The sequence below is a fragment of the Aquila chrysaetos genome, chromosome 22 (assembly GCF_900496995.4).
Source record: "Aquila chrysaetos chrysaetos chromosome 22, bAquChr1.4, whole genome shotgun sequence".
Classification (NCBI taxonomy): domain Eukaryota; kingdom Metazoa; phylum Chordata; class Aves; order Accipitriformes; family Accipitridae; genus Aquila; species Aquila chrysaetos.
In genome coordinates, this window is record NC_044025.1 from 4,959,486 (window position 1) to 4,981,281 (window position 21,796).

At 39.2% G+C, this 21,796-nt stretch overlaps 1 protein-coding gene across 1 annotated transcript in view; it reads left to right on the forward strand.

Moving 5' to 3' along the window:
- Positions 1–21,796, forward strand: part of SLIT3 (slit guidance ligand 3) — a 536,791-nt gene that overhangs the window by 274,805 nt on the left and 240,190 nt on the right. The window contains 1 exon segment of the mRNA XM_029998071.2: positions 1,730–1,801. Coding sequence (XP_029853931.1) covers positions 1,730–1,801 — 72 coding nt within the window.

Below are 21,796 nucleotides of genomic sequence, written 5' to 3' on the forward strand. Positions count from 1 at the left end.
TGTCTGGGTTGAAGGTCTGTCTTTAAAGAACTAATATTTTGTTGCTGGCAAAAGAAAGGGGAGGTAAAGGAAGGGTCAGGGTGTGGATCAGTGTTAAATAAATTGTGAAGGTCACAAAGAATTTTAATCTGGCCTGAAAAAGAGACTTGTATCCAGCAGCACATTTTTGTTTGTGATAGTCTGAATAGACAATTGTGGCTACTTTGAGAATTTGGTGTAGACTGCATGACTGGTATAAATTGAATTAGTCTCATGACAAGGACATAGTCCCCTTTTTTTTTCTATCTGCCTGATGGAAAGCAGAAGAAAGCCCTGCGTGACATATCTTGACCTGCAATGTCAATGTGCACTTTTGTGACAGGCTCTGATTTCTGGCCTCTCATTTGATAAAGCCAATTTGGTGGAAACTAGAAAGAAGGCTTGCTGCAACACAAAATGTACTTACAGAAAGAGTGTCTGGTGGTGAGTACAGATGACTGCCATTCAGTCTCAATAATCATTAGAAAGCCAGAGTTTCTTTCTGAAAATGGGGCAAAGTCTTGGGCTTGTATGGCATAGGGACGCAGTCACACCAAATTATGCACTCTGTAATATCCTGCACCGTGGTTTCATGTACCTTTTTTTGTCCTTTTCTCTCAGCCATCCCTGTGCCTTCCATTTCCTCTATTTGCTTATTTATTCCATTTTTCTTTCCCACTCTTCTGCCTTCCTTTCATCTTCCTACGTTTCTCTCTTCCTCCCACTTTGTACCCTGAACCGGAGTGAAATCGCTCCCTCTATTCCATGCTGACAGGGCACCAGCAAAGAAATAATTGTGAATGCTGCTTTTCCTTAGCCTGAAAACATCCCAACTTCCTGATTTTGTGTCCGTTTCCCTCCCATTCCTGATGCCCTCCTTCCTGCCTCCACTGGCATTGGTAGAAGGTTGTGAACTTGGAAAATTCCAGTGGAAATATTTATAGTGCATCAAAGGAAAAAGGAACTGAACGCAGGTTATGTAACAGAAAACTGTAACCTGCAGGGTTCATTGCTCTACCCGCACTCACAAGGCAGATGTAATGATTTAAATTGAAATATTTGTAATGTTTTAAGTACTAGAAAGACATTTTGCGTTGCTGTTGTGTTGGGGTTTTTTAAACAAGGTTAAAAATTCTGTCGTTCCCGGTGATACACAATGCAGTGGGAGTTTTTTTATGCAGTGGCTCAAGTTCTTTAGACTTGCAAAATTTGCAAACTTGCAAAAATTTGTAAATTTGCAAAACTCACAAAAATTGATTGTCATTTTTTCCCTAAACATTAATTTCAGATAAGGGGCTGTAATCTGAGCAGGGGTAGCCAAGTATTTTTGCAGTCCGTAAACAAACAGGAGCATGATGAGAAAATTACATTTACACTATAGGGCTGCAATTTGAAGGCATAAGATTTGGCTGCAGGTGCTCTGACAGCGAATCATTGGCATTGGGCCACATGGTCATGACCACATTTGAGTGATGTTTTCTGGAAGTTCTGTCATTTGTATCATGAATTCTGATGGTTTTTGTTGGAGAGTCATTTCAGCTCATGCCGCAGACCTCTAGAGGAGATAAAGCAAATTGAAAACATCGTGTGGTGTAACAAATCCAGAAACATCTACTTTTCCAAGCATGTGTATGTTCCATTATCTCATGTAGATTTGAGAAATGTGTTCTTTTTTTAATACAATGTATTTTTTTTCTCTTCCCTTATTTAGAGACTTGAGTGAAAACCAGATAAAAGGAATCCCTAGAAAGGCCTTTCGAGGAATCATTGATGTGAAGAACTTGTAAGTGACAACTTCATTAATATTTGTTGTGAAAAACATTCTCCCTAGGTTACATCTGGCTGTTACTATTTGTTTGAGTATCATGTGGTTAGTTAACTCTGTGCAACACAAAAGGGAGCTGTGGACACTGCTCTGTGCAGCAGGTTATCGTCAAGGACCTCACGTGCTACTTTGGTCCACATGTACACTGTGCAACACACCTGGGGAAGTTTTGAGCAAAGAAAAAAAAAATATACTTAAAGGCTTTACCCCTCCCTGCAGCATTGTCCTGCAAAATCCAGTGAAATCACAGTCCAAGCCTTGAAGCAAGATATGCATAGGAAAAGAAGTGGTAGAGTTTGGGCGTGAAATTGAAATATTTCACTTTGATTAAATTTTCTGTCCCACCACTTGGGTGGGAAGTAAATATGGCAAAATGTGGCACACAGGCACAGTAGTTGAGCACAAATATCAGAAAATGAAAAAATAGTGTGGGAAATTAACTGTGCATGCTTTGACAGTTTGTATTGAAAATTAAAATAATTTTTTAAAGCTATTAAAGAGAGAAAAGTGAGTTTTGCTGTTTGTGCTAATGAAGCTAGTCTGTCCTAGCCGTTTTCTATAACATACAGTCTGAAATATGTGTAAATAAAGACTTTCGGCTCCATATTTCCAGAGCTGCTAGAGGCTCTTACATGTACCAGAAATGCATTTTTGTGTGCACTCACACACTAACGCACCATTGGCATCATTAGAGTCAACACAAGGTGAATTCAAAAAGGAAATAAAAGCCAACAAGTTGGCAGAGTCAGGATTTCCTGAGAAAACTTGCAGCCACTCTCAGAACCATTTCAGACCCATTAGTATTAGCACTGTGTTACCACGCCAGTAGCTGAAATCTTATACCCCACCATGTAAGCATAGCGTAAATAGTGTGGATTTTTTTTTTGTTATTTAGCTGGTAGAAGAATCAGCTAAAGGAGATCTAAAAAGATGCACTGTTCCACAGTCTTGCAACATGCCTGTGCTCTGTTTTCATTTCTTGCCCCAATGAATGACGTCTTTAAGCATCCAGACAAAAGTTTTTTCTATAGGCAGCCTGGAAACTGTTAAGGGCAGTCAGCATAAGTCAGAGCATGACCACATCTGCAACCAAAGGCAAAGCACAGTTCTTCTACTTTCGCTAGTGATGCTATGTTGCAGGGAATATCACATCGCTGGGGTTTGGGCAAGGGAGACAGTACTGTCCGAAAGACCAAAGCAGGACTTCCCCCAAACTGGAAAACATAGGCACAGGAGCAACGCTGTGAGGTGCCCCCTGGGCTCTCTGAACACTGTGTAAGGTGCCTTTGGAGACTTTGGGATAGAGAGAACATAAAGACTTTTACCCGTCATACAAAATTTACGGCTGTTTCTGCAGGCATTCAGCATACTAACCTTGTGTTTCTTCAGTGGTTTGTTACTTACTTTGTGTATATTCAACAGTGACTTTAGCTTTTCGGGTATGAGGGCTTTTTTACCTGAATGTCAGCCTGAGGAAACACATTTTGAGGAGCCAAACTCATCTAAGCATGTACTCTAATGTTGCTCTTCAGTGGAAGAGCATCAGAGGACCTGTGTGAGCAGGTCTAGTTTTTAAGACACAGGAAAATACTGGAATATAGTTTATAGTGGGGAGAAATTTATGGATTTTAGTCAGAAGCATAGCTTTTTTGTCACGTTAGCATGAACTTTACTTACACTGTCTAATCTCGAGGAACAATAGATAGTGTTTTGTTTCTGAAAATCTAACTTTCCTGTCTATAATTCACTGTTAGTTGTCTAACTTTATTTAAAATAGCAAAGGTTGCATTCAGAGTTGATTTCGCCTCTGGCTAGCTGTCAGAAAAATCACAAGTGTTCTTTGATTTATGCACCCAGTCTCGTTGCAGAAGGAACCAGGGTGTCACCTTTACATGAGCCCATATCAAGGGATAGATGGCTGCAGTGCTTACAGGAACTCTATAAAAGTTGGGATCTAAATTTCTAACAAAAAAATGTGACTGTCAAGTTAGGCAGTATCTATTATTTTGCTGTAAAAGACAGTAACAGAAGTACTTCCCTGTAGCTACTGTTTCTGTCTTTCAGGAATACTGAAGTTATCACAGAATCAAAATAATTCTGGTTGGGAGTGACTTCTGGAGGTCATCTTGTCCAACCTCCAGCTCAGCAGGAGCACAAAGCTTAGTAGTCTTATTAACAGATGTACTGATGTGAGCCGGGAGTACTGATTGTTTGGATAAATAGCAGGAGAAGCAGACGTTTCGCTCAGATCTATAGTCATTTTTTCTTGATAAGGAATGGATGAATTGTGTGCCCAGGGTTGTTCATTACATCAGATGACTGTTGCTTCCAGACACAGACTACTGCCCGACGAGTTGCTGAGAAAAATGTGACAAAATCTTGAGCCAACTTGCTGCTGGAAATGCATTAAAATTTCTGCAGCAGTAACTCTAAGGTTGTGATGCAAGTTGAACCAAGTTAATATTTAAAGCTGTTAAAGCTTTAAGCAGTAAGCTTAAACATGCCAATTCCCATTCTCCGTCTAGATTTGGCAGCCAAATTGCTCCCTTCTGAGTCACAGAAATGACCATGCCAATGAGCGCGAGTGTTCAAGCACCTAGAGGAAGAGAATGAATCTTTGCCTTTCAGTGCCATTCAGCTGTTCGAACACCTGCACTGCTAATCGCCTGGTGATTCTCTGACACATATGCGCTAACGTGATAGCAGCAGGGTTGGCCGTTTCTATGGTTATCACTTCGCAGATTTATTGTACTATCTCAGAGTTCTTCCACCTTATAAAGCATATTTTTGAGGGATCTTGCAGACTTTTAGACATAAGAAATAAAGTTGCATATTCTCCCACACTCCCCAACCCTTTCAAATTTATCTTTAAAATTCATCTAGGGAAAGGCTGGCATGATCTGACATTTAACATGGTCTCAAATCCTTCCAGTTTCTACATAAAGTGTCCAAATGTCGTGGCAAAAATAATAGCTCTGTAGATATTATAATAGGGACACAGCAAGAGCTAGACCACGTGAAAGTCTCCAGATGAATGCTGTCTTTAACAGCAGCTTGGAAAGCTTCCCTCAGGAAAAAATGCAGAGAAGTTGATGCAATAGACTAAGCCAGGGCATGAATTCCTTTCAGATACAAGCTCTGAAATACGCAGCCTAAGGGCTTAATACAAATTACAGTGGGTGCCATTTGGAAACCCTGTGAGAACTACCCTATCTCAGCATGGTCATAGCAGGAAACAACACAAAGTGGTAAGCTGCGTCCAGTTGGACCATACTGGTGTAAAAAAGAAAAAAATCCCGACTTTAAGGTAAGAGGTGCTGCTGCATGTTCTAAGCGATGAGAGTCTTTGGTGGAGTCCCTCGAGCACCAGGACTGCAGAACAGGCTTGGTACCGATTCAATTTGGGTCATTTGAAAAAAAAAAAAAAATTGTTAAGATGATAGGAAAGGAAAAAAAAGTCTTATAGAAAGCAGTGTTTCAGGATATTTTTCACCATGTCCTTCTTTTTAAGTGGTAAAAGCTTTCTATCTTTTGTCATTCTCTTAGCAGAGCAGTGAGCCCACGAAAATGGGCTCAGATAAGGGCTTTGCTAAAGAAGAGCTTTTAAATGTCAGGGAGGCCAACATTTTTGCATGAGACAAAGCCAAAGCAGAGGCTGGCAAGATGAGGTTTGAAAAGTCCCAAGTGCAGGAAATTTTGTTGTTTGAATTATTTTCGTATGAAGTATTTTCTGCCGTTTGACTATAAAATCAAAGGAACAATATGCATACAAAGAATAAGTTAGTAAGTTATTTCTAATTAAAATATAGAAATAATTATACAGCTTTTAGAAAGTTTCATGAACACATAATGTCCACTACCAATAGTGAATGAACTTATACGGGAATTTGGCATCAACTGACACTTTGAACATATTGTAGAATAGGTGCATAAATGCTACTCAGTGATCCCAAAAGAGTTGAACGAGAAAGGGCAAGAGAGGGCCAGCTTGCAGTGTGCACCTGTATTCAATTTCTGTTACTTAGAGAACAGGAAATGTTTCTTGCAGGAATCTAGCCCCAAGTAAGCACATTTATTTCAAGAATTAAAGGATATGGATTTGGGTCTTGTTGAGCTTTGGGCTAACTGAGCGCTGTCAAGCCGTGGCCTTCCATCATAAAAATATATAGAGCAGCTTCTTGGATTTCTGCATGTTTGTACTGCTTGTATCAAGATAAGTGTTTCTCTGGTGAGGCATTCCTGCAGTTTCTGTCGAATTAACCTGCCCAGCCCACCTTATTGAGGGCACCCAGATTCCCAGAATAGCAATGTGCGGAGGTTGACTCAAATAAAGATCCTGTAACAGCAGCAACCGTTCTTTTAAGGTGTTGCTTGTGGTTATTGACAGTATGCTCCCGGCTCTTCCTCTTGCTGTGCTCTCTTCAGGGCTGTGAAGCTGAACATAACCAATAGAGCTGCGTGGGCATCACAAAGCATTGTAGGAATCTGATTCTTGGAGGCATGATGATATCACGGCTTGTTGTGTTGCAGTGATCATTCCCCTGTAAAAAATGCACAGGACAGATTTCAAAGAATTACTCTTCCTGGCAAGTTGCTGCCTTGTGCCTGTTTGCCACCTCTTGACAGAAGTTTATTCCTTTGTTTTGCGGCATTGCAGTATGGACGATCAATAGCCCAGGACTTAGCAGCAAGCAGAGATCTGCCTGAGACTAAAATGGCAAGACTCTGGTTGTGTGTTTCCCTAAGCCTTTGCTCCTTTGTCACCCATTCCTATCTTGCACCTTTCAGACGGACGGAAAAGCTACTTCTGCAAGCAGTGAGAGCGCAAACGTACATCTTGCGTATATACAGAGTGCACAGACTTGGTGGCTATGTCAATGCTGCCTCCACGACCCACATCAAAGAGCAAGTGCTGGTGGCAGGGCTGGGTGGTAGGAACTGGCCCATGTCCATACTATCTATAGGGTTCAAGCTCTGCTGTGCATGGTTCTCTCTTTCACGTCAACATCTCCCAGGCAAGGAAACTAAATTAATCACTGAAAGGAAAACATGAATACCTATGCAGTGCGGATGTGTGGGGAGAATGACAGAGCAGCAGAGCAGAGGGGGAGCCAACCTGACAGTGTAGACACCCCGTTAGAACACCACGCAGAGCTAGAGCCACATGAAATTACACAGTTACTGCTTTTTCTGCGAGGAGTTGCTGCCATTTCTTGTTCTTGAGTCACTGGAACTCAGTTCTGTGCATATTCAGCGTCTGTCTTTTTCCTTATGTAGGCTTTGACTATAAGATAGAATTTTGTAGCATTGGGATTCAGAAAAACACAAGCTAACGGGTTCATCTGTCATGGTAATACAGGCTCATTGCATTTCTGTCTAAATATTTCTCAGCCACACATAAGATAATAGCTTATATTACTAGACCTGCAAGCTGCTTTCCTTGTGTCCTGGGGCAAGTTAGGAAATTGCGGGTAATATCCTTCTTTATAGCCCTAAAGGTTGCTTTGGAGGAAGAAATTAAGCATTTAGATTTTTTTAAAAAATACAGAAGTACTTTAGCACATATGTAACATTTAACACTTCTATAAGTCAGTATACATTTATTTTCGTAGTGGTTTCATTGCCTATGCAATGTAAAAAATCAGAGCTGTGTGAGTGCTGTAAAATATTTTTGTGACTATTAGTTTCAGCTTCTTATTTTTTAAATGGCTTTTCCTGGAAGATACTCTTACTTTTTCTGCATGCATCTACTATTAGTATTGATCCATGTGACTTTTACAAAAATTAAACATCTAGATTGCACATTCAGGTTTTGGAAAAAGCTGAACTTGCTCTTTATGTTGAGAGTTATTTTGCATTCACCTACACAAAATACAACAACGTTCCTATGTAATTTTTTTATCCATCACAACCAGCACTGCAGAGCATATTTGTAATTTTTGCCATTCAGCCATAGAATAGAAATAATTAAACATACCTGTCAAGCTAAAATAATGAATAAACCCAAGGAAATAATGATTGATTTGTGTGTAGCCATTTCACTAGCAGAAAGCAAACGATTGTGAATTATTTGCCATACATAAATATGCAGTATATCTTAATGAAATGTTACACTAGAAAACTTAACTCCTTTAGTCTGGGCTCTCAAGCAGAGCTATTATCCAGAGCCCTCTGAAATTCCTGGCCTTAGTTTCCTGACACTTGTGTACAGTATTCAGTGTTACTATTGCATTTTGCAGTAAAATAAAACAAAAGGAGGAAGATAAACAGTTGGCCAGATTTTCCACTGATTTGGTGTAAAATCTGGAATAAGTCTACTGAAGTCAGTGGTTGGCCTCAAATAAAAGCAATGAAATGGCTAGAGGAGAATTGATTATCACATGTTGGCTTGTGTGTTTGCTTACGTATCTTTCAGTAGACTGAACAATATGTGTCTGTATTTGATGATCTGCATGAAAAGCACAGTATATTTTAAATATGAATACATGAAAATTTAAAGAAAGGATAGATTTCTATTATGGAACAGATTTCAGGGTGCTTTGATCTCAGCTGGTATTTTTGAGTGTTTTCAGAGCTGGCAAAACAGGTCAGAAGTACTGAAACAGTCAGCTATTAGAAAATACTTGTTAGAGACATGCCTTTTGCACTCTCTAGGGGGTGAAAAGATCGTATTACCTCAACCTTAACAATTTGTAAATAATTTTCCTCCTTCTTATTCTTAAATTCACACTGCACTCAATGTATTCCAACAGTGTATTCCTTTCTATCTCCTTTAATTGGTATTCATTGTGATAGTGACCATAATGAATTCAAGAGATATCTCTGTGGCCATCACATTTGCTTTCCTAGAAATTCCGTTGTAATGTAGCATTATTATAACATTAAAATAACACGTTACCAACTTACCACCTTCTATGGAGAAACATCACCTGCAGTGTAAGTTAATTTTATGAATATATTAGTTTGAGCTTTTGCCATCTGTTCTATCCCTTATAATAAATGCAAAAACCATATATTTCACAATTAACTCATTAAAAAGATATGATTGATTGAAATGCACATGCATGTTCCCTACACAATGCAGAATGCGTTTTCGTTAGCCCCGAGCTGAAGGTGCCTTGCTGCTCGCGCTGTCTGTCTCCATCAGGAACATCATAGCTGCTGCAGCCATAGCCAAGAGTAAACCTGTTAGGAATGTAAAGATTAAAACTTTACATTTAATCCAGAAACCGTATCCTTTTAATCACAGTTTCTTCTCTGCCTACAGTGAATAAGCATAGCCTTTTTGTCTTTTTATTTGTGCTGCAGTGGGAAGGGTAGGCAGCGCGTGCACCATCTGTACTTCCTGACGGTGTGTAGAAGTACAGCATCTGGGGCACAAGGGTGCGTGCCCTGTCTGTAGGGAAGGTTTGTATCCCTTCCCTCGCAGAAGAGCCTTGTGCAGGATGGCTGAGGGTGACCAAAGTGTCTTGAATAAGGAGTTAATTCTGCATTTTTCTAGAATATGGTACACATAGGCAGTGCCTTCTGAATAGGTGTGCTCTCTACCAGTTTATCATGACTGTTGAGAAATATTGTTTTTCAAGTGTCATTACCGCCCTGAAACTTTTGCATATATGTCTTTTAACGTCATAAGGAGTAGTCATTCAAAATTACCTTCTTTGGAATGAAGTTTTATGGGATTTTTGCATTGTCCACTGATGCTAAAAGATGCCGGTTCAGCAGTAATCTTGCTAGCTGGTGAGCTATTGCAATCTTGATAGTGCATTTTTGCAAATGCTCGGCAGTAGTTTTATGTCAACTTTTCACATGGTGAACTGCAGGGTTTGGTCCCAATCTGCAGGATATTCCTGTATTTTATGAGAAGAGCTGCTAAAGGGAATGCTGCTTCCTTGCATCAGAGAGCAATGGCAGAAACATGTGCAGACTAATAATCTGTAAATTCTGCAACACACGTGATAAATACTGGAAAACTCCAGAACCATTTCATGAAGTATTTAAATGTGTGTTATATTTGGTAGTGTGATTAGACTATACTTGCATTTTTTAAACACATTTTGGTTTATGTAATCCCCTTTCCCATGTCCCTCGCTAATAAATAAAACACCAGGTGGACTAAGCAGCACAGAATGATCTTAAATCTGTTGAATGTGCTAAACTACCACTTGTACTTCACTTGAGATTGATTTCACAGATTGCAAATGCACTGCTGATTTTTTTTTTTTTTTTTTTTTTTTTAAATGAAAACATCTGCATTAAGTAGAGTGGATGTCTGCGCTGTTCTCCTGTCCAGTTGCATTTCAGAAAGTATTTGTTTCATGGATGCCCATAGTTGTGGGCTCAACTGGCCACAGAGATCTGTCACCGACAACTCATTAAAAGCCGAACCATCACTCCTGAGAAACAGATTTCTTCACTGTAAAGGTTGCTTTTCCCTGAGTAAAATGTCAGATAAAAGCTGAAATATCTCTTAAGTGTGCTCTACCTATAAAATAGAAGTATATAAGCCAGTAGTACTTAGTGGTGGAGGATGTATGTTTGGTGGCATTTAATATTTTTAAAATTTTCATTTTTCTGATGCGAATCAGAGCTGACTACCTCCATAATAAGGTTATACATAATTTTTATTTACCTGATTTCTGTATGTAGCATATCCACTGCAATATATATTGTTTTCAATATCAATTTTTGGGCAAACCATAGATTTTTAAATATTTCTTGTAGGTGTAAGACAAGCATAAATACCACTTGTTTTTTTCCTTTTCTGGAAATGTATTTCAAGCATCATTTAAAGGCGGCGCTTTCCTTGTTCACATGGTAAAATTCTAATGCTGATGACAAGAAAAATGAAGTGTACCACGTAGGCCTAAGTCATCCTTTCCAGCTACTTCAAATTCTGTTCTGATCTTCCTTGTGCTTTGTATTTTGCATAATTTATTGCCTTCTCCTGCCTGAGAGGGCTTCTTCTATAGCCATTAGTAATGCAGCTCTGTAAGTTGGTCATCAGTGGGGGTTTTGAAGAGTGGCATGGATGTGCTGTGTCCTGTCAGGAAAACAGCACATCTGACACAGTGATGTGAACCATTTGCACAGGAGACTGAAAAAGTTCAGTATTTGAGTGTGAGAACCCCAGGCTCGATGGTCACTTCTAAAATTTGTAGTGAATTTTCTGTTTGATTAGGTGAAAAATAGTTAAAAAAATCAGTTTGGGGAATCTGGAGATTTAAGTTCTATGTAATTCACTTGGCTAACTGTGAAGTTGGTATAGATTTTTAAATGAGGCCACAAGCTCCATGTCCAGAGCTTTACAACAGAAAACCTTACCCCTACGTTTGAATGGGATCCGTTATCTGGGGTTTGAAATCTGCTACAAAAAGTCAGGGTGACTATTGAGATTTCCAGAGATTACTTATCTGCTTACTTATTTCGTTGAGCTCTGCTCAGTGCTTTCTGGGCTCATTATTCTTTTATCCTAATAAAGCATAGATAAATTTCGGTGTAGCATCTATGCTGCAGCACTGCTTTTGTACGGAGAGTAATGAATAGCAGATTTGGCCCTTTTCTGGTTTAATAGTCTTACAAAAGTCTCTTTGACAGAAACAAACTGCAGAAAATACCATGATTTAAAAACAGGCTATGTGGTATTCTTACTGTCCTTTTGATATAAAACTTGACTAAAATGGGATGTGACATCAGTTGAACAAGTATGAAAATCAAATTTTCTTTATTTTGTACTTTTTTTATGCTAACCTATGCCTACAGTTTATCCTTGTATAATTTATGCTGTCTTTGTGCCATACCTTAATTTTGAATACATTTGTTGAAAATTTCCTGTAGTATTCATCTATGATTGTCAAAAGGAGCTTTTATTCTGAAAAAAAGATAGTGCTGCTTTTAATTATAATTCTAAATAGCTTCATAACCACTGTGAACTCTGAATTTACATCATTTTTATGATAGCCACACCATTCCAGGTTTATTGATTTTGTCATTTGCTTCATTACATTTAATGCAAACCTTTTGTATGGAATTATTCCGGTGCTGTGCTGGGCACGGAGGGGTCAGCATATGCAGTCTCTAGCCAAAACAGCATAGCAATATCATTTTAGTGCAGACTCCACGAATAAATGGGGGTTGTAAATACTGTCCACCAGCAGAACAAAGTTTGCCTTCTCCTCTTGACCTTTCCAGCTGGACAAAGTTAAAACCATAGCTTGAGTCTGTTTTTTTTTTTTCCCTTCTCTCCCCCTGTGTTTCAGCTCAGCTCTTCAGTCAGCGCAACACATGTCTGTTAGCTAGAGAGACAAGGGTCTTTTGGCACAAGAGCAGGAGTCGGGGGCAGTGCCTGCTCGTCCGTGGCAATGCCACGCTTTGCCGCGGGACTTGTCTGGCAGGACCAGTTCTGTGCAAAATGGAGATCTTGCCTACAGCGAAGAGATCTGCAGGGAGTGCTCACCTGCTGCTCAGAATCAGTTTTGAAGAGCCAATGTGCTTTTTGGCTTTCAAGGCAGAGATACTGTGGGTCTCTGGAGTCTCCAGTTGTTTTACCGTTTCACTGGGATTAAATTTTGATATTTCATTTTGTAAATAGGCAACAGTGTTCCTGGATTAGTTGTACCTTTTCAGGTGAATAAAATTTCCTCAGTTCTTAATTAATACTGCATCACTTTTTCTGGATAACACATTTATTATTTTTAATCTAGCTTCGTTAAAAAAAAAGTGATGAAAACACTGGTGCAAAACAGGTAAGTAAATGGATTCTTGTTTTCTCCAGAAGGCAATGACTTTAGGCTCAAAAATTAATTTCAGTAATTGATTGGGGGACTAGATTTCCTGCATCGCTCTTCCTTGACCACAAAATAAGATGGATGTCCCCCGTTCTTGACCCCACCTCAGCAAGGCTGCTGCTTGGCTATTGTCCGTCCTCAACTCAGCTGCAGCTCTCTGTGCGAGAGCAGAACTGGGTATTTAAAACGACAACAACGACGACAAAGCCTGTATAGTTTCTTGCCACATTTAGAGCACAGAAGGGAATGATTACGTTTCTCATTCAGTGATTCAGTCTGTTATATGGCTTCACTATCTTGCAGTTGGGTGGCTCCATGAGATAAAGTGGCCATAGGAAAATGAAGCCACCTGCAATTCAGTTCAATCCAAAATTGTTATGCCTTGAAAGGAAAACATTTTTGGAGGAAAAAAAGAATTAAACTGTAATGGTATAATTGTATTTTACAGTCTTTTCATCATAAATTGGTTTTACATGAACATATGTTCACTGTGTTTATACAGCAAGGGATGTTATACAGTCATTTTAAACAGATAAGTTGTTTCATCATTTGAAAATTTCCTCAAAAGAAGCTCAGATCATGTAAATCCTACATGGATATTAAGAATATCCTGTGGAGGATCCTTGTTTTATTTTTAAAAATCATGTTTGTGCTTGGATCTGCAGTGTTTTCCTCCAATGTAAAATAAGGATCTGACTCTTAAGCGAAGCACAGAGGGAATCCTCAGGCCCTCAAATATCTGTTATGAGCTTATTAGAAATAGTGTAAAGCTGATGATCTAGGTGCAAATCTGAGAATGGCTTTAGTAACATAGCTTCAAGGTAGGCAGAATAAGAACCCTTTTGTTTAAGACCAGATGACATAGGGTGAATGCGAGATAGCAGTATTGGAAAGGGCGGTCAGATGATGGTCTCATTTGTACAACTGATTTCTGTTACCGAATATCGTTTTCCTCCACTTTTTTTCCTACCAAAAGCCTGTGGGATCTAATTTTGTGTTTGTTTACCCTTTGGTAGTCCCATAAATGTCAAAGAAACAAATGCGAGAACTCTATCTTCATGTGGAAGTAACCTCTGCTCCAGTCCTTTGTGGTTTTTTTTAAAGCTCTTTTTGGAGTTATTTTTCCAAATCATTGAACAGTAGTACAGTAACGCTACGATAATATGCATACACAGCTTGTCCAATGTGCTATTGTCACATTTGGAATTCTTCTTCCTTTCTCTTGTTTTACTAGGCAAAGTAAGGATTTCTTAGTTGTTCTTTTGAAGGAACATGAGACTTCCAAGAATGATCATTTCCCTATATAATTCTGCCTCAATATCCTGTCAATCAGAAGGCAGTCGTGATATGTTAATACTGGAATATAGAATGATGCTTTTCCAAAAAAAAACCCCAAAACTCACCAAACCCTAGAATTTAACTCATTTAAACAGATAAGATAATGGGCTATATAAAACTGTGACGTGATGCACAAGATTTCTTAAGGCAAATGGTTTGCATTAAGATCCCCGTAAGCAGTTCTTACTGCATTTCCAGGTGCACAACATACGAGTCACCGCATCGTCTACTCAGTGCAACAAAACATTTTTCTTTTTCATGCACATTAAAAATTGCTTGTCATAATGTGTGGTGGGAAATGGATCTTTCTGTGTGAAAATTAGCTTTAGAAATTAGATTCTTTTTTTTTTTCTTTTTTTCTTCTTCCTTCTGCTTTCTTTTGTGACCCCTCAGTAGCCCTGTACGTGAGTTTCACCCTTGAACCTGCTTTATTTTGTATTTAATTTATACGCTTAAGCTCAGGTCATATGCAGCATCAGGTATTGATTAGGTCCTGCTTTTAAAACCAGTCTTATAAGGAAGATGACTGCTGCAAGGAGGTCAAGTGGTTTGCCTGGAATGATTCACTGAATAAGGGGGCTTGCATTTATCTGAACCGTTTTGGTGGGGGTTGTTTTGTTGGTGGGGGGGGTTTGTTTGGTTTTTAGCTCTCTGCCTTGAGCCCACATTGCTTTTCAACGATGTGGCACTCTAACAACTTGTGGAGCAGCTGGAAAGCATAATTAAGGGTTAACGTTCAGGCGCGGCGTGGGGTGGGGGGGATAAGCAGCAAGCTCTTGCCAATAAGTTAGGCAAGCAGCACTCTCAGGAGAGTGACTGAGAAGGATGGGAGAAATGTACTGTGAAGCCAATTGTGCAGGTATCCTCTTTACCTACTTACAAAAGATTTGTTGCTTTGATTGCAAGAAGGAAAACTGTGGGGCAGGGCTTTTCTCTGGCCATTTTATTTAAGTGCTGTCACATTTCAGTATGAATTAGATGTTTGAGATTTTGTTTAAAGGGTCAGGTAAAGTAACTGGTATGCTCTTTTGATCCAAACTTGCTGCTTAATCCTACTAGAGAGTAAAAGTTTTCTTGCACATGACTGCCTTTTTGTTATGACAATCCTGGCGGAGGAAGCAGTTGGCTCTGCTATGAATATATTTATGGACTAATGTCAGGAAAAAATACTAATGAAAACCTACCACCTAGCAAGAAAAATTTCAAAGTCATATGGGTTAAGTTAACTTTTAAGATTCTTTGTTAATGGCTTCAATTTTGTAAGGCTTGTAGAATCATTATTCAGTGGCTAGTAAGTAAATGTGAATGAACGGTTTAGACATGTAACCATTTATATTTAAGAAATCACAATGTCTGAGATGACCTGAAGGTTGATGTCTCATTAATTTCAAAATGAAATATTTTTCTTGAAAAAAAATAAAAAACTTAGCAATTTGTGGAGAAAAATATTGAAATCTAACTTCTAGGAAAGTCTGTATATAAACCTGCCTCTGCAATATTTCCTGTTGATGTTAGATGTAATGTGTAAAAATTCATTAATAACACTAACTATATGTCTAATAATAAGCCATCTTCTGTCTATATCTATTTTTTGTCTTTTTAAATTGGAGATGCAGTTATTTCATTCTGCTGTTTTTACCAGTTTTAAATGGAATAATTCTTTCACATTTCTGTTCATTAGAAGTCCTGCATTTGAGATAAATACACACTTTTAAGTCACCTTACTCAAGTCTCCTGCAATTTGGGATAAAGCCCTTTGGAGGTGACCTGTCATCCTGTTTTTGCAATGCGTGTTGTCTTGGAGATTATGGTTGTCCCTTGGTACTAGGATTTCTAAACTGTGAAGTTTCAGATCCAGGGTCAAGTTATTCCTTGTCCAGCAGTTAATCTCTCCAAGCGAATAGTGATCCAGAAGGAAAGCTGAAAGAAAGATTTCACCACCTGTTAGGCTGCTTTTAAGTTCTACCCAAGAACTAAGCTTGTCTGAGGAGATCGGGTACCAATAGGGTTTTCAATTATATTTTGCTTTCAAGTACTGCAGTTCAGTAAAACATTAGTGCTGTTATACATGTTTACCTATATCTTTATAAAATCTACTTTGTGACAGTAGTAACATTATCAATAACTCTATTGCATGTGAGTGGTATTCAGCACTTTTGACATAAACTTTCCCTGTTCTATGTTTTAGGTTGGTACTTTACATGTCCTGAGGCCGGGGAAGCATGTTTTAATTTAGAAATGATGTAGGTTAGTGGAACTGGAAGTGTTGCATTCAGTTCCTGAAATTTTGTAAAACCTCGTTATGCTGCTGACAGCTGTGCATCTGCGGGCAGGATGAATAAATATATTAAAGAGTGAGGGACTCAAATACTACAGCAATCACATAAATACCAAAAATAGTTAGATGCTATTTTCTTTTATAAATTAAAAGAAATAGACCTATGGTTTCATGTAGGTGGAAAGAAACACTCCCTGGTGAATATGTGGAAGAGTTGTCCCATATGCTCTCTGCCCTGTTCCTGCAGGATATTTAGTAGTGCCACATTGATTTAGTAAAACATTGTTCAGAAAGTTAAAGATCTACTAACAAAAACTGAATGTAGTGATCCAAACATTTTGGGTACTTATGGTTCGTATGGGTGTTCAAATAGGAACATTTGTTCCAAAATGCTTGTAAACATAAATCCGCAGGATGGATTGCTATCCTTACCCTGGGTGATAAACATTTCACAGATGACGTGAATTTGGCTGGCTTGAAAACAATAAAACAAAATGGCTTTTTTGTCAACTGTGATCCAGTTTGCTGGGTATTTCCATAGCACTTTTCAAAGTATTTAAAAATTGATGTAATTACTAGGTCCCCAGATAACCAAGAGCAACATTATTTTTGGTTCCCATTTAATATATCAGGTCATTTATTTCCTTCGCTTTCCCTTTCCCTTTCTCCTTCCCCTTCCCTTTCCCTTTCCTTTCCTTTCCAGTTCTTTTCTTGTTATTCTTTCCTAACCCTTCTTGTTCTGTAGATGCCCTGTTAAGTGTTTGGGGCCTTCATTTGTTACGTGCAGGTGTTTCACTGACAGCATAGGTGAGTTTTGCAAGTGTTCCAGACCTGGTATAGACTTGGACAAAGGAGTTGCTGGCAGAGGAGAACACAAGTCACAGAGGCATAGTTTGTGTGACATCTTTATGAAATATGTCATGAGACAATTAAGTTGGATATGGACAATTACTGGAGGAAGAAGAATGGGTCTTCAAATTCATGTATAACTGTCCAACAAACATTTCATGTCTGTGAGTGGACTTCGACAATGCTGGTAACGAGAAGTCGCCTTTAGGCTGGCCTGCTCAGGACTCTTGCACACAGGACTCTGAATGCACACAGAAATGAGGTTTCCTCCCCCATGGACCTCATCATATAGCAGACAGGACAAGACAACACTCACATCTGTGAATGAAAGGTTGTAAGTTTGGAGAAGGCTGTTTGGTGAAAGTTCAGCAGTTAAAGCTAAGTGTGTGCAAGTGTATGGCCCCAGAGCAGCCTCCAGTTGAAAGTCTTCTGTTCTGCAACTGCTCACAGCTTACCCCCTTCCCTACACAAATGATTTCCTAATGTTTTGGGATCTCTGTGACAAAGGTGCTTTCTCATTGCTAGTCTCCTAGCTCCCTGGTAAGGCAGTGACCCAGCACCCTCCCAGTCCTGAAGCCACTCTCAAGACAGTCACTGCTTTTTCACTGAAGAATCTTCCCTGATTCAGAAATGCTGTTTTCTTTTTTACACTCTTTTTGCCAAATATACCCCACTTTGTAATAGTAACAAAATAGCAGATTTTAGCGCCTATTTGAACGCCTTACTAGTCTTTTCAGAGTAAACAGAGTGTTATTTGCTTACTCATATGTAAGTACATACACAAGTACTCACATATGAGTAAGCAAATGTACTTATGTAACTATGTAAGTTACACATATAAGCACACAAGTGCCCAGAGAAGTGCAGAGTACTATTTTTATGAACACAGTACAAACATAAAAAAATATATAAAACTGCACAGCAAGAGCCTACCCTTTCATCAAAGTTTTTGTAGCATAAGCAGGTAATGCAGAAATCCAGAGCTCTCATTATCTTAACTTACTTGTTTGAAATCACATAGGAGAACAAGCAAATTTGGGGCAATGAAGTATAGAGTCAGACCATAAGAAGTAATTCCAGTGGGAATTTGGATATGGAACATGAAGTCATTGCCTTGAGTAGTGAGAATAAAGTTTGATGTAAATGCCCTAAAAGCTCAGAAACTTCAGGCTGAATTCTAATGTCTCTCTCCCACCCTTAACACCGACTCATCTAAACCTGCCCGTATGCTTATCTAATATTGATTACAAGTCAACCACAGACCTGACTTGCAAAATGAGATGTGATGCTAAGAAATGACAAATATAAAGACTCTTAAAAACAGAGGATCAGGACGTTGCATGTGCATTGAAGCAACGACTGGAAAACAATTTTCAAACATTTTTATAGTATCCATTGCTGGCCTCATTTTATATCAGTAAGAGGGCAACAGCCTTAGGAGCATAGTTATATGATGTACTTGGGTCTGCTGCTCTTTTTCAGTAGGCCTGAGAAGTCACATACCTGCAAAGCAGAGAAAAATGTAATCAGAGCGAGGAGTCAGAATTTGGAGCTGCATGTGGACCTCAGCCATTTAGGAGCGTTTGTGTGTTAAAAACAAAATCTCTGACTTTGATAATGCCCAGACAGGTAGGCAGTGAACAAGACAAAGCTGTAGCTAAGCCAAATGGCTCCTTGTCTTAAAGTAATTGAAAACACTTATTTTTCATAGGTTATTTTTCAGTGGACAATTTTACAGCAGAAATGACTAGAATAATTTAAATTTCATGTCTCAAAGGCGAGTTGCTTTCGCCTCATCCGTATAAGAGAAAAGGGGTAAAACCAAACAAAAAACCTGGAAGCAGTCCCTCACACACCTTTCATCATCTAGAGTGCCACTTACTCATCCTAAAATTGGAGCCCACAGCTGTATTAAAGATGAAGTGGCCTGGTCTTTGGAACACCGTAGAAAAGCTTCCTAGCCTGTGCTAAGCAGGATCAGTACTGGAAACCTCTATCAGAGTTATTTAAATCTAATGCAGCATCTTGAAATATGTAGTGTTCGTTAACTATGCTCCAGTGACTGTGGGTTTTAATTATTTTTTTAGCACTTCTTGGATGTTGAGGAACTGAATACAACCGTGTTAAAAAAAAATAATCCCCCAAACCAAAATGGGGCACTGAGATATTCAAAACTGTTCTTCCCTCTCCAGCTGTCACTGGCCATTTTTGGTTTTTTAAAACAGCATGATAAACCAGGATCTGATTGAAAAATTTATTGGTGTGTTATACTAAGATACTACAGTTCATAATTGCAAGATGTGAATTGCTTGGGTATTGATCCACTAGGTATTAATATTAATTTTCTAATTTAAAAAAAAAAGTCACCAAAGCACAAGAATCTTTACTGGTTTGCCCAAATTTAGCAGCCACGTAACAAAGTTGGCACTCTGCTGTGACTTTACTCACAACATTTACTGTTTTGGTATTATTTCCTCCTAATTTTTGTCTTAAGAGCTAGAAAACATAAGTCATTGTATGACTGCAGGTGATAGAATTAATCTAATGTAATATGTGATTTCAAAGGGGACAGATGTCTGGAGATTGAATGTCAAGATTCCTTTTTGCTCTGTCATCTTCCTAACTGTGTAAAATAGGTGCTTCTGGTGTCTGGCCCTTGGGCGCGTTTACCTTCGCTTAATTGCCGAGGTCTATTGCATTTGCTCTCTGCCACGACCTCTATCTTGTCATGTAATTTTCATGTTTGCTGAAAAAGTCTAAGCCTCTTAGAGGCATGAGAGCCCCAGTTTTCCTCTCAAAGCTGAATTTAGTAAATTATTAATAATAAAAATGTGTAAACAACGAAACACCAGAATTAATACGATTTTTGCTAAGCAACCCTGTTAAACAGCCACCTTGCTTTCCTACATCCCGCCCTTTATCCTGGCAGTACACGTGGGCATCGTTAGCCCCTTCTCCCGATAAGCTCTGCGCAGCCCTGTGCTGCCTGAGCTCCCGCTGGCAGGAGCCGGGCACCCAGGCAGCCCCAGGGAAGCCCTTCGGTGGTGTCCTCGAGGCAGCAGTAACTTCATCTGTGTCCAGAACGTCTCCTGTCCTGCGCCGTGGATAAGAACCAGCGGAGCAATAACCCTGCCTTGTTGTGTCACTCTGTAGAGCTTCGTGCCCTCCTCTGGCCTGCTGAAGCTACATTTTAGAAATACTGGTAGCTCCAAACAAATGTTGTCTGTCTTTGACAACTGACAGCTTATACAAATTTTAATATTAAGGGATGAAGCATTCTGTATCTTGCTTTTTTAAGTTTTGATCCCGCAATGAATTTGTTACTACACGGAACATATGCACGGAATCATTTTCAAGGGAAAAATGCGTGCTGCTATATTGATCTGCCGTAACAGCTAGCCTGTGGAGGCTTATTTGGTTTTCCTTCAAAATGAGCATGACTTATGTGCTATTAGTTCCATGTAAATAATACCATGATGGTACACGAGCCTATATAAACATTGACCTTGCTTACAGTACGCATCTCGACGCGTGCCTCAGGCAGCGGGGCCATCGGGGGCTGCCCGTGGTGCAAGTGCAGCCGTGCTGCTGTCCTCAAGGAGGGCTGCGGGCATGGGCAGCCTCGTCCCCGCAGGCTTGCTGTACCTGTGTCCTCCTTAGGGCACCACGCAGGGACGCTGAAGGGGAGGAAGGGGCTCAAGGTTTGATGGAAGTGATGGCCAGTGATGGCCACAAACGTGTAAACAGAGGTAACTTCCAGCCATTATTGCAGGTCAGGGCTGGAAAGTAGCAGTTACTTCGTGATCCTATTCCACCTGCAGCAGCTAGGTGGATGCTAACCTTCTGCACCTCCTCTGCCTCATGCTTTTTGTAAATTACACGTTTCTACTAATTATTTAGATTAAATATCTGTGTATTGTTTTCTATATAAGTGCCTTAGTTTCACATTTTCCACAGTTTCATAGTAGCATCCCTAATGATATGATTTCCCATTAATATTCCTAATATGATTCCCTAGTATGATTTCCTATTAATAAGGTGAATGATTAGTAACCTTTTGGAATTAGAACTTTCCTTTACATGTGCTATTTGATACTTGTCAACTGAAAGTAACAATAAATAAAACTAAAATTTAATAAGTGCAAACCTTCTGAAAAAAACTCTATAGTAAATAAGTTTTGTATTCTCTAACACCCATTTTATCTTCCTCATTTCTTCCCCTTTTCCCCTTTGGGGCTATAGCAGAGGAGAACAACAGATGGTTATCAGTCAAGAGTAACTAGGGAAACCGCAAAACCTGCCCCAATTGCTATGGAGACAGCCATTTCTGTGCTTGGTATGCACTATTTGTTACATCAGCAACCAGAGAGAGTTAAAAAAAGAAAAAAAAAATTGTTCTAAATCCCTTGATATTGAAAGGAAATCTTGGATTTGTGTGTATTTATCCTTGTCGGAGGAGGCAGGAGTAGTATACATGTTCATTTGCCACTTAGGTTTTGCATTAAGCTAATATGATGTCTACTTTTGACAGCAACATTTTGAATTGTGAGTTAATTTAATAAAAAAACTTAGAGTAAATACTTAATACTTTTGAATAGTCTGGACAGTAATTATTTACAAACAGCTCTTCCCCTCCAAATCAGATATCCCTCCCTCCTTATTTAACAACCTGGCAACATAGGTTGGGTATGAAAACTGAAG